At 41.7% G+C, this 14281-nt stretch overlaps 1 protein-coding gene across 1 annotated transcript in view; it reads right to left on the bottom strand.

Moving 5' to 3' along the window:
• The window catches only part of SLC1A7 (solute carrier family 1 (glutamate transporter), member 7), a gene marked incomplete at its 3' end in the record, with an annotated part of 44895 nt that overhangs the window by 14421 nt on the left and 16193 nt on the right, over positions 1 to 14281 (bottom strand). The window contains exons 3-4 of the mRNA XM_009071994.1: positions 13175 to 13390; positions 1001 to 1043 (exon numbers count right to left, since the gene is read on the bottom strand). Coding sequence (XP_009070242.1) covers positions 1001 to 1043; positions 13175 to 13390 — 259 coding nt within the window. The remainder of the gene's footprint in view (positions 1 to 1000; positions 1044 to 13174; positions 13391 to 14281) is intronic.

Genomic DNA, 14281 nt, shown 5'->3' on the forward strand with positions numbered 1-14281 from the left:
GAACAGATAGTGAGACCTCCTAAGTGCTCTGTTTCTACATGTTAAAGGGACAGGCATGAAAAGAATGACAACTCCTGTCTCTATGCTGCTAAAATCTATAAAAGCAGTTTGATTTTTGGAAAAGCATAAGAAAACAACAAAATCAGTTTCCTTTAATCACGCCCTTGTGCAGCAAACACAACATCTCCTGATAGAGCTGCTTTCCTATAAGACATAATTGGGAGTGCTCTGTTTCTACATGTTAAAGGGACAGGCATGAAAAGAATGACAACTCCTGTCTCTATGCTGCTAAAATCTATAAAAGCAGTTTGATTTTTGGAAAAGCATAAGAAAACAACAAAATCAGTTTCCTTTAATCACGCCCTTGTGCAGCAAACACAACATCTCCTGATAGAGCTGCTTTCCTATAAGACATAATTGGGAATGACTCCATAGAGGTTCTGAGTGCCCTTTTCTTTGTCTCACCAGAGGTTAAGATTCCCATGAAATATTCCCCCAGGTGACATAAATACAGCCATGCCTCTTGCTCACTCAGAACTATTAGATGAATTTTTCTGGACAAATTCCAGTCTGAATTCTCCCCAAATACATTATTTTGTTGCTTTAATTGAATGTGGTATTCTCCTCTTCCTTTGCGTGGTGTTACTGGGTGCTCTTATAGATGTTCCAGCTACTCTGTGACTGCACTGTCATAAATTGCTTCCCTACAACACCTTTCTCAAGGTCCTCAAAGATCTCTGCTCAGGTGGAAGGGGAGCTGACACGTGTGCATGTCCTTGTCATGGTAGAAAAGATTTCTTGCCTCTTTGTTTTGCCTTCAGATACCAAGGCTGATGAGGCTAATGGAAAGGGCCTCATTAATCTCGAAATGCTGAAGGTCTAACAGTATCTGAAAGTAATATGCCATGTCTGTATCTTGATTCCGTTTCACAAAGACACATGCTCCATATGATGCTGACTCCTCTCTTTCATCAGTAGTAAAAATAATATAGTCACTTACCTGCTTGAATGTGGCCTCAACAAGATTGGCTGGAAACATGTTCCTAAAAATGAACAAAGAGAAGAATAATTTCCATGGAACTGAAACCAATTTCTATTTACTGTGTCTTGGGTCTCCCATGATAAATCAGTCCTTTACCCTCCTAGGGGGCAAGGGCTGGGCAGGTGCAGAGGACTGGCACTCTCTCCCCCTCGTGTCATACAGCTGTGCCTGACTGAGCAAAGGCTCAACAGAGACACAGTTCCTCAGAACTGAAGTTTTGGAGCTTGCTTCTAAATACCTGGAGTGAGACCTAGGAGTTCTAGCTTCAGTTTCTCTGCCACAGTCTCCATGTTGTAACTGGGGCAACATAATTCCTATCATTGCCTTCCCCATCTGCTAATTCTGGGGAAGAATATTCCCTTATTCTGTATTTTGTCTTTCCTATGTTGCTAATGAGCTGTTCAAAGCAGAGTCAGTGTCCAGTTATGTATTCCTGAGACCCCTGGGTGCTGTAATCTAATTTGGGACTTCTAAGTACTGCAACCTGATCTAGTGAGGAGGTGTCCCTGCCCATGGCAGGTGTTGGGACTAGATCATCTGTAAAGTCCATTACAACCCCTAAATTCTGTAATTCTGTAATTCTAATTCTAATACTCTGTGAGCTAATTCATAAACTGCAGTACCTCCTGATACATTGTCATCAATAAAATTGTAAGTGATGTAGACTTTGCAGTGGTTTGGTCAAGAATAGTTTGCTTTTCTAACAGAGGATCTAATTCCTGATAAAAAGACTCGAGATTAAAGCTGTACAGTCTCTGCTAAATTTCATTTTAATGTGGTTCCGAGGCTTCAGAACAGGAGCCTAAATGAGACCAACAGCTTCGTCTTTGCTCATAGCTGAGCTACAGAGGAACAAAATGATCGAATATGAGATCTGAGAGACTTTTAATTCCAAAAGGGACTCTTCCTGTCACTTTCTATGTATCTCAGTCTGTAACATGCCACACAATCATATCTGGAGCTAATTTATAACCTCATTTTGAGCTAGATTACTGCTTTGCAGAAAGACATTCAATCCTAATTTGAAATGGAGAGCACACCCTCTACAGGCTTCAATGGGGAATCATAGGATAATTGGGTAAAAAATGTAAAAACTTATGCATTTCCATGCAGCATTTGGGAATAAAGATTTGCAAGATGATACTAATAGGACCATTTTCAGGACTGATTTATTTCCAACCCTGAGCTTCTGAACCTATGAACAGAAGACAGTGACAGCCTATGACCCAATTATCTGCTTTCATATACATATGAAACATAGAAAAGCATGCAAGGAGAAACTCCTGAATTCTGCAACCAAATGACTTCTCATTCAAAGTCCTGCTTAAGCCCCAAGACAGGACAACACTTCAATATATGTGAAGAGCCTATTCTTATTCCAAAGAGAATTGTTATATACATATACAGTTAAATGCAAGCTGAAGGGAGATATTTTCCAGACCTGCTTTCTTCTTTGCAGCACCAGCATGTGCTTGCTGCTAATGGAGTCACTGTGCAGCACTGGCTTAGAAAAAAACAGGGGTTTTGGCTATTTTAAGTGATCATAATATGGCATTATGATTGCACTTCAAAGCATGAGGTAGATTCTGCATCAGTAGCATCAGGCACTGAGAGCAAGTGCTACGAGATAATTAATTACCCTTTTTAGGGTAGAACAGTGGGAGAAGAATTTTGATTAAAGGGTAGTAGTACTGTTTAATGATTGAAACAGAAGACTGAAAATGAGAGGGGTTTGGGGCCTGCTACATGAGAACAGACAAGCCACATAAAGACACTGTTTGTTGTTTTGGTTGTTGCTTTAGGGCAAACTGGTGTTACACAGGAAAGTTACTTACAGGCAAGATCTGAGGTTGATGTGCAGCACTTTAGTTACTCTTCTTTAACTGTCCTGACCTTTCCTCACCTCAGGGTAGACTACCCACCCTTTGCAGGCTGATGTGCTACCTGGCATCCTTGTGGGATAACTTCATATACTTGATGTGCTGTACACTGCAACATCTTCCATTTTACCAGCCCAGCTTAAGACCCCCAGGTATGAGGATGGCTGGGTGCAATGGGGACACAGTGACAGAGGACAGCAGCTTTGCCCATACAGAATCATACAATGGTTTGGGTTGGAAGGGACATTCAAAGGGCACCTAGTCCATCTTTTCACATGAGGAGATTATCATAAGTTACTGATGTTTGGTTAAATCAATGCAGTCTGTACACTGTTTCACTTAATTGGAATGATTTATCTTAAGACACTTAGGACAGTGTGTAGTCAAGGGGCTAGAAGTGAACACTCACTGCACCACTGTAAGCAGCACTGTGTGCTGAGCTTTGGAAACATCCTGGAAACAACAGCACAAAGCATGAGGCTACCTCTGCAAACCATCCATGATTCTCTGGTTCAAACGTGGAATCTGTAGCCAAAGCAAGACACAGACAAGAGCCAGCTGTGCATTGCTTTCCTATCAGGTGCAGCCACAACGTTCTGCCTCAGCCCTGGGGGCTCGGCTGACACAGGGGACTAACTGAAGAACAGCTGGATACTGGGAAGATGGAGAGGATGTCTATAGGAGGGGGAGGCTCTGGAGAGAAAAGATGGTTACTGCTTTATTATGCCTCATAAGAGAATTCTGCTTCCAGATTGTTAGAGACTTCATTAATATTAAACCATCTCTGTTTTGTGGTTTGAGATGATCAGTTGAAAGGTGCTGCAGGAGTGCACAGTGATAGTGTGATGGTTGTGCTCTGGCCTGCTGTGTGAATGTGAAATATTCTGAGAGCACAGACCCACACTGAGGACTCCTGCACAGCTCGGAATATGCACATCACGTATGAGCTTGGCTTTACTCAGAAACATGAATTAAATTGCTGATGATTTCCACTTTCTCCTTTATAGCCCCTAATTAGTAGAATTAAGAACAATTAAGACTGCTCGAGAAAGGAAATATCATATGGTTAGTAGCTAGATTAAATGTTAGACAAATTTGTAGAGGATTAAAGCATTTTGTTTCTTTATCATTCTTTATCCCGCAGGAATTACAACTACCCACTTAATACTAGCTGCTGGAATTCTCCCAATATTTTTTAATATATTATGCACTGTGATCCAGCCTTTGAGACTAGCCTTACCCAAGTTACACAATTCATCCAGTGAAAGGCTGACCTGGATGTGTTTGCCAGAGCCTCGGCTTATTTTTTGTTTTAAGCTGGTTTACTTGGATTGAGAAAATCCAGTATTAGCCAAAATTAAGTTTTGTTAATTAAAAACATTTAAGAGAGCAATTGGTGGATGAGAACTCTAATGGACTAAAAACAAGGAATGAGAAGAAAGTATCAAAGTGTCACCTAGAGCTGGGGGTGACCAGGAGGTGTTATTGGTTCAGTCAGGGCTCTTCAGAATCACTTTGAGAAATTCTTGCTTTAGGGGTATGTTTTGCTGCACGTTGGTATTTCCAGCCACGAAATGGATACATCCATACAAATGGATGTTTGGCAAGGATCTCCTGGGAATGTTTCAGAATGAGAGGCTGAAGTGAGACTGGTAGTGGTGGATTTGACTATTTAGTGTGGAACTGGGATGGGGAGGGCTGGCTGGATGCTCACAACTGCCAGCCTTGGGGCAGCCCTCCTGTGGGTCTCCTGCCCACCAGACCTGAGCACTGGGGAAGCTAAGCAGGGTGAGGGCTTCAGTCTAGAAGAAAATCTTGCATTTTCCCAATATATTACAAAATTAATTGCAGGGTATTGCCTATCTGTCTTCCAGGCCTGGCATCAGGTTGGCCCCTCCAGATCTCTACTAGCTTTACTGCAATTCTGGATGAGATAAAGATCTATCCATGTGGATCTGGTACCAGGATCACAAAGTGAGGCTGTGTCTCTACTCAGAACAAGCACTGTGTTCATCACTGACGTGTATTGAATTAAAGGCGCTGCCAGCACTTACGAAGCAATAATTCAAGATGAGCTAATCCTTGCTGTCACCATCTATAAATACTGTTGTGCTGATTCAATTAAGAAAGCTGAGCAGATAAAATACCTCTAAAGTTCCAGTGTTACTTTCAGAGTGCGTACAAGATACAGGACACAAAATAATAGTGCAGGAATCTTTAAGTGATTTGGGATTCATTTCTCCAGTGCAAGCAACATTGTCTCTAACCTCAGTGGCACAATTCAGCATTCCCAGCAGGAGTAATTTCACTTAATAGCAGGGAATTAAATCTAGTGCATAACAGTGAGTGAGGCTGGTTTAAAACATGGATAAATTTAGGTCTAAGACAAGGATATGATTGTAAAAGAGAAACTGAGACATAGGCTTCTGGTCACATTAAAAATTAAGAGCTAAATACTGCCTGCCCTGAGGAACAACATTTCCCAGAGCATCTTCTGCTTCAGCAGCTCTGCCAGACAGAGCAGGAGTGTTCAATACAGGCTAAGGGGTGAATGTGCATGAAACCTCAATATCAGCTCAATGAACCTTCTCCAGCCCTGAGCTACTGAGCCACAGCTGGCACAGCGTGCCCAGCCTGCATTTGCTGTGGCAGCAGCACACACACACAAGTGACCTACTAATCACTGTCTTTGACTACAGCCTGCTGGGATGCACAGGCTGGTTCATCCTACTAGCAAATTTTGGAGTCCTTCCCTAATTCTGTATGGGTTAAGAGGATTCAGGAGTAGATGTATTGAGTTAGAAATGTGTATGTACATGTAATATGGAACGACTATGGCAACGTGTTCTGCAATTTGATAGCCATGGATTTTGAGAAAATCCTAAAGACTTGTATCAAAGTATATACAGCACCTGGTTTGAACAGCAGGTCTGAGGGTGCAGCTTCCCATTAGACACAGGACTACTTAGCACCTTACCACTGCCAAAAGTGAGAGATTCTCATTTCTCCCCCATCGCCTCCAAGCAACTACTCTACAAATTAGCACAATGATCATTTTTGCTTCTCTAAATTTCATCTGCTTTAGGAAGCTGAATTGTGTTAGGAAGCCGATTTCTATCTCAGGCCATGCCTTGCCACTGCCCCCAGGGTGTGGGATCCCTCTTGCTCTCTTCAGAAGGTGTCTGACTCTGAGAACTGCAGTATTGATTGAAACGCCAGCACTGTTAAACTGTGTTACTGTGACTCTGTGAGCTGAATTGTCCACACAACATTCGCCTACAGCTACTGGGATAGCTCCTTTGATGTCTCCTGGATAACTTCTATTAGAAATAACAGGCCAAATTCTGGTTGCAGTAATACTACCAAATATCTGAAATACTCATTCTGAGCCCCGACTACAACATCTACTAACTCAAAGCATTCAGCTTTTGCAGATCTCTTCAATGAGAAATTAGGCCAACGGCTTTAGCGTAAGAGCAGCCACAGGTAGAGCAGATGTTGTTTCCTTGACTCAGAACAGCCATTCCCTCTGGCACACTCTGTGCTCTGCAGCAGCAATCTGGTTTTGCTCTCAGACTTTGATGTTATCAGTACCTAATCCCTGCCACACCAGACAGTCTGGCTGCAGTCTCCCACGCTGTGGAATTAAAGCCACCAGACTGGGTTTTTGCTACATACGCGTCCTCATAATATTTATTGGCCTATATTTGCACTAGGCAAAAAGCAGCTTTGGACACTCTGCTCTCAAATTTGAGCTACTGTAGCTGAGCTTGCAAGAACATTGTTTTAAGACTGGGTGTCTGAAGTATTCTAATACTTCAGTGTTTGAGACCCTAGCCCATCACTCTATACAGCAAGGGTACAGAGAGAGTAACAATGGAGTCTGCAGAGCTTGACAAGGCAACTGTAAAGTTTCCAGGTTTTTCCAAGAATGAACAGCACTGTGGTTCCTATTTACTCTAGGCTGAGGTCCTTCTCAGTGACATTATCTCAATCTCAAAAGTTTGTTTACTTCTGATGTCCTCTGCATGATTTCATCAGCAGCTGTGTAGAACCCCAACTGCTGTTACACATGAGCCACAAATCCTGTCCTTAGTCATATGGGTATATATCTGAAATACCTTCCTGAGGGTGTCAGAGAGCTCCACCAAGGTTTGCACTCCTGAGAGCAAGGACAAAATTTAATCCAGCAAGACCAAACAAATGACCTATCTCAGGGCCCATGTGAGAAAGCATCTTGCACATCAGTAGTCACCTCCAGTGCCTCATCTCATTTCTCAGTATCAGTCATACTGCCTCCTTCCTGCTCAAAGAACCAAAGAATGTTTTTGCAGAGTTAATGAGGCATTTAAATCCTCATTATTGTGATAAAAAGTACTTATAGATTGCAAAAATCACTAATCAGGTCTAAGCCACTTTTTCTTGCTTGTCTCTTCTGAAGAGCAGAGCTCATATTGTGGAATCATTTTGCCAAACACATGGACTTTTTCTCTGTCCTGAGGGCTGCATGGCCTTTCAGTTCCAGTAAGAGACTTGGAGGCTGAACCTCCTTACCCTGCTTCCTCTGAAAGAAGAGGTCCTGATACAGCCCCAATGGGGCTGTGGCTTTCCGAGAAAATCACTCTCTGGAGTGGAAGTACAAGTACATCACATCTTTAGGCACCTTGAAAAGGCTGAATCATATCAAAGGAAACATGACAGGCCCAATGTATTTCCACAAGGCAACGTTATTTCATCACAAGTGTGCATTTACATTGGAAGATGTCCAGGCCAACTGTCAGGATTGATGATATACTCTCCTTCAAGGCTGAAGCTTTCCTAGAGCCGTTTTAACTCCTGGCCCCTGAGCACCTCCCCCTCTGTAACTAAGGCCTCCTGACCTGACAGCAAAATCTGCTTCATAGTCCATCTCCCCAGTGTTGCTTTCATCATGGAATCATCTTTTTTCCATGTTGGTTTCCTTTTGTGCCAAATAGAAACCACACATTTGAAGGCTTCAGAGTCCTGTAAATACTTGAAGTTCAGGCTTCTGTGCAGCTTGAACTCTTAAAAATGAACAGAAGGGAACACCTGGTCACAGTGCAGAGCAGTGCTGGCGCCAGGCTGGTTTGGGGAGATAAATGAAAACTGGCACTCTGAAATGAGTAAAAAAAGTTTGCCATAGGGGACAGATAAATATTTCTATCATAGTACACAGTGACTTTTGGCAAAAGACATACTAATGTAGGGCATAGTTATTTTTAAAAGTCCCATCATAGTTTAAACGTGGATCATTTAATGCACAACTATTATGTCTATATACAATTCAGTCTTCAGCAGTAAACTTTGTAAAGTGTGATTTCTGGTTCTGCACAGCCTGGACCTTTTCCAAGGTACAGGAGATACTAGTTTTCTCCTGCCCTATTTTCAAGAAACACAATTTCAATAAAATAGAATATAGCCCTTAGCTTGAAAAGAGGGAAAGGAAGTGATTTCAAAGAGTGCTCAGGATTCCCATGAAAACACAAATCCTCTACAGTGTTTATATCCTCTTCTAACTCTTAATGGTATAAAAATAAAACCTCCCTTGCTTAAGCCAGATTGAGTTTCCGGGTACCTATGGCTATTAAATTGGATGTAATCCTCAATATTCAGTGGTAAAATGCTCTGACTTCTCCTTCCAGTAAACTTCAGAAATGTCCAGATTTATCTGTGTGATTTGGTCCTGACTGTTCTCTGAATTGGTTTATTTGGAGCTTGGAGTTTAGAACTGACTAAGTTTGCAATGACATATCATCTGGTTAGACCTGAGGAACACTAAACATGTATGTGGACCCTGTGCTTGCTGGTGCCCAGATCTGCAGTCAGCCTTACAGAAAACAGGGGGGAAACCCCAGTTCGGCTGGGATATGTTTCCTCATGTGAATGTTCTTGGTGTTTGCTTGCTTGTTTTTATCTCATAAGCCACATTTTGTGTCCCTTGGTGACAAATGCAGGTGGCATGATTTCAGCTGTAGCAGGACTTCCCCTTCTAAATCAAAGGTACCAGATGTAGTGGAAACATTAACTGCTAATGTGAACAGTGTGGTCCTGACTCACAGATCTAGTTTTACAAAAGTATGTCTGCAAATTATAGGCATCTTCTGTCCTCCTAGTCTGGTGAATATATGCTACAGAATTAAATAAACCTACTACTTTAAATTGAACACTATTCCTGTAAGTCCTTTTTCATCCTTTTGAATAAAACACTCAAAGTCTGAATTACTTAAATATCTTAACTCACAAAAGGCTACTAAAATTTCACTCTTTTATTTTTGGGGACATAGTGCAAAGTTAATTTCAATAATTCACACAGGAAAAAGAAGGTAAAGATGTGTTGATTGATTGCTAATGGCTATTGAGGTGCCCCAAATGCCACATTCCTAGAGCCAGACCTCTACTAGGTCTCCTATGAGCTGGGAATATTTCCTCTGGCACCACAGATTTTTTTCTGAACAATCCTCAGTGAGGTAATTTCTTTTCCATATGTCTTGCTTCTCTATCTGTAAGAAAGGAAAATGATCCTCGCCTACCTCACAGAAGCACTGCACATCATGAGAATAAATCCATTAAAATTCATAAAGCACCAGGTGCATTAAAGAGAACACATTGAATCTTAGCCTGAGGATTTATAGTTTTAAATATGGAAGAAAATATACTTTCATAGGCCTTGCAGTGCTTGCACCAGAAACCTTGAATAAAATTATGGCAGATTTGTACATCTGTCTCAACGCAGCAAAGAAGTGGCAGCTAAGGAGAGAAGCATCCTCAGAACAGCATCTCCTGCACTGCTTCAGACTCACAGCTGCCTCCTCAGCTACTTGTCCCTAGCCTGGATCCTGCACACTGTGGATAGAGAGGGGCACATTATGCAAGGGGAGATTCCCGTGCAGGCACAAGGGTGATCCACATGGACATCTTCCATGGACAGCAGGACAGGTATTTGTTTAGAGGTGGATCAGATTAAAGCAAGAATGCAGATATTTAAGGACAAAAGATTTTAGGTATTATGTTTGCATAAAACAACCAAATATCTGTGTGGCTGGAACCCAAGGTCTGAATCACAGTCTCATCTCTTCACCTCTCTCTGACTACCCCTGTACACCTTGGTAGTGGTAGTGTGAGGTTTGGGAACACTTCATTCCACTGAGCCTCACTGCAGGTAAAATATCATGTCCTGATCTAAACATTTACAAATATCATCTATAATTTCACTCCCTACAAACAGCACTACAGATTTTAGGTATAAAGGCTAATTGAATCTTGAGAACTCTCCTGTTATGCTGCATTCAGTGGCCTCTCTGTCCAGACTTGAACCTAGGAAGAAATCAGCAGGGGCAGATTCACATCCACAGGTCTTTTCCCCAGGCTCCTGAGGGTCCCTTTAGAAAGGAAGTCTTTCAAGTACTGCTGTTTAGCATGGAAAAAAGAGTGTTTGACCTGTGGATACAATTTTTGATGCAGAATGTTGATGAGATTATGTGCATCCTGGATGATGTGAGGTTTAGAGCCGTTTCAGAATTATGCAAACAGCATCACTGTTATCCCCTAATGGAGCCATATACCCTGCAGGGTTAATTGCTGGTGTGGTTTAGATTTTTAGATAATGGATAGAGATACAGGGGAAGCACCATCTGAAAAATAATGCAGAGTAATAATGACTTGGTTATTGATTAGTGTTGCAGGTGTGTAGGATAACCATGAGGGTCTGCAGTAGTTTTTTTGTTTCATTTATGCTGAGTCAGTACATTCTTTAATTTCTGATTAAAATCACTTCTAAAAGTAAAACCCTTACACAAAAATTAAAGAAATTCAATTTATACCAACACCCCCTTCCTGCCAAAAATTTTAGAGCTGGTAATTTCATATATAACATCACAAGAAATAATAATGTATTTCATCATTTCAAAGTGGTTTCAAATCTGAAATCAATGAGAGTGAATACATGTACCCCTGTGCCAAAATTCATGCTTTTAAAATAAACCCCACAATTATGTCCCATATATCATCTCTCTACTTGTACACTTAGCATTCTTCATTTGCAGGATACCAGATGTTTCCTGTGCAAACTTCTGGGCACACATGCAATTGATAAATTGAGAGGAAATTAATGAATTGAGAAGATAAGCCAATCTGGGCTGAAAAAGATGGTCTCCAGCTGTGAATGGAAGTGATTTATCATTGAGCTAAAGGATCAGCTTTTCTAGCTCAAACCAGCAGATACATCATTACATTTAATCCAGACTTCCACAAAGATATTTAAGAGTTTTGCAATTCACTTCAGCAGAGCCAGAATTTCACCCATAGTGTTTGCCTAGGCTGCAAGCCCATTCCCTACAGTTGTGTTGTTATTATTTATTTATTTAGCAAATGTGGTTATTTCTGTAGCGCAGGAATAAAAACCATCTCTTTGTGCACTTGGGGTAGGAAGATTGCAGCTGTGGCTGCTGCTTAGCACAGCAAAAGGAGAGTGAGCTTTATACACTCTTTTAAAGCTTTAATAATGAGAGTGCCTTGTTGACCTGTCCTTGACACCTGCCCAAACTAGTGAAGAATTGAAGGTTTCACAGGTTAAAAGCACATGTCTGGTTGGAAACATGAACACCTGAAATGTGCATGTAAGCTCTTATCATTTGCTCAGGTAAATGTTTGCAAGGAGTGAAATTATGGATGATATTTGCAAATGTTTAGATCGGGACATGGTATTTTACCTGCAATGAGGCTCAGTGCAATAAAGGGTTCTCAAACCTCACCACTACACTACCAAGGTGTACAGGGACTAACCAGGTAGAGGTGAAGAGATAAGATTGACTCCAATCATGGGTTCTAGTCACACAGACATTTGGTTGTTCTATGCAAACACAATACTATAGAGGTGAATTTAGATTTTGAAAGTCCAAATTACTTTTCATCTGACGACTCTGTGACTAGCTTACTCCAGGTCTCAAAAGGCAACTGGGCTGGTGTGAGAAAGGGGAAGAGAACCTACAGCAAAGGAGATCCTTTTCAAACAGCTGCAAGGTCAGTTTGGATGTATCATTGTACCATATGTCTTACTATGCCTTTACTTGTCTAAGACCAAGGCCTTAGAAACAGCTCAGCACATCAGAAATGGTTTCCGGGCACTATCACTATGAAGATAATCATCAGTGTTACAGTTTTCTTAAATTTCCTTTTAATTCTTATGCTACTCTGTTGTACTAAGGTGTTCAAAGCTCCAGTAACTTGCTCAGGCTCTTGGTGTAGGAATTGTAGTTCTTTATGCAGCAGAAACAGAACAATGTAACTTAACATGATGTTACAAAAAGACATCTGTGAATTCCACTGCACACACATCCATCATGGCAAAGTCACTGGGGAGGTAAAGCTGTGCTGACAGATCAGGACTTGGGTTTTAGAAAGACAAACTGTGCAACATTTCAAATTTTAATACATTGAACTCCAAAGAGAATTGAGTTTCAGATACACTCTTGGCCTAAAAGTCCTTGCCCAATGTAGTATGAGATTACCAGCTTGAGGAACTACCAACCACCAGCAAAACTTGGTCTTTCTGTGTGAGCAAAATAAATCTGAGACACATGCTATGTTCAGTCAGGAAACTAATCCCACTAGCACCTGAAATGTTGAAACGAAGAGGGATATATTCAGGTAAGGCTGTCAAAATCCATCAGAGCCCTAATGCCAGTCTGAAAGAACAGCCATACCTTTTGCCAAAGTACAGCAAACAAACAAGACATAAAGCAGAACAAGAAATACACAACAGTTGTCCTTCTGGCTATGTCCTCTAGCTGCAAGCTGCTATGAGCAGTTGTAACAGCACTTTTAAGAACTGCTTTCTGGAAAATGTGGATTTCAGCCCTTATAGTTAAGGTTTCACCTATTAAAACCACCTGCCCTTATTTAAATTAACATTACATTTTAATAGTCTCTTGACCTTAATAATAGATAGGATGGTGAGACCCACAGGCTGGATGGAATTCTGTGGGGTAATAAGGACCTGCTCCAATGTTGTTAGTATTTTTGATACATTTGGTGGCCACTCATTCAAATTTTGCTAGAAGCAGCCAGTATAAACATCTCATAACTTGAAAATCATCTTCTGAAACCTGATTTTTTTCTCACTTTAAACAAAATGTTCATCCCTAGATTCAGAACTCATCCTCAGGCCACAGTTGCTCATGCAGTTCTGTACAAAACGTTACCCTCAGAAAGCAGAAAGAATGAATGTCGTTACCGGATTAAGTCAAGCAGTGCATCTGCAGAGCTCATGATGGGCTTTCCACCCTCTTCAGTGCTCTCCTTCTGTGCTGCTCCACCAGGATGGATAATGGAGACCATAATTATTCCCACAATCACAGCCACAAATGTTGTCCACAGGTAGTAAGTGACGGTTATGATACCTAACCGACTGGACGTCTTGGCATCCAGGGCTGCAAGCCCAGACATCAAACTGTGGAAAGAAAACACAACATAAATTGTATCTTTTGCATAACATTAATGCAGCTGAAAGCCTATTTTTCTAATTATTCCAGTCTACCTGCTTCACTCAGGATTGCCTACATAGCAGTGGCTTTAGAAGCTTGCCAGCAACACTAAAGCTGTAGCCCCTGTGTCTAAAGGGATGTTTCCCAACTTCCATGTGAGATCCTGGTTACTTGAAGGAAGTTGCAGGCTCAGGCTGCACACCTGGGGACTGAATCCTACTGGCTGCTCCCTGGCAGGTTTACGTAAGCTACACATGTGATGGCTCAGTTGACAGGAGCAGTGGCAATAGTCAGTCATAAAAACCTAGGTATGAAACTCTACACATTGCAGCACCACAGAATAATTCAGGCTGGAAGGGACCTCTGAAGGAAATCTAAGCAACCCCCTCACCCCTTCTGGTGTGAGGTAGGACCACAACTTTGAAATAACGCTAAGGGGCAATTTTGTCACAGAGTCCTTTTTTCCCACCTTCTTGTTTGCTTTCTAGATAAATTCAAAGTCTGATATAGTCTTGCTTTACCAGGAGGTACTGGGGAACAGACTGAGACTCAGTGTGCCTCCAGGCTAAGCAGAGAGAGGGTATTGCATGCAGAGGAAACTCCTTCATGGGCAGTGTGTCTGCACAGTGGGGAGTAAAGAAAGTGCTATGATCACTTCTTTCCTCTTCAGCTCCCTGCCCACCACCACCACCAGATGACCGGTGTCCATCCTTTGCTTGTACATCTTGCCTCTGCCAAGCCTTACAACTCTCCACCAAGTGCTTTAGCTCCCACTGACCCTCTTTTACAGACAAATCAGACAGGGCACTGTTAGGCCCCTTGAACTTGCTCCAGGCTGCTCTTACATAGACCCTAAC

The sequence above is a fragment of the Acanthisitta chloris genome, unplaced genomic scaffold (assembly GCF_000695815.1).
Source record: "Acanthisitta chloris isolate BGI_N310 unplaced genomic scaffold, ASM69581v1 scaffold37653, whole genome shotgun sequence".
In the NCBI taxonomy this organism is placed as follows: Eukaryota; Metazoa; Chordata; class Aves; order Passeriformes; family Acanthisittidae; genus Acanthisitta; species Acanthisitta chloris.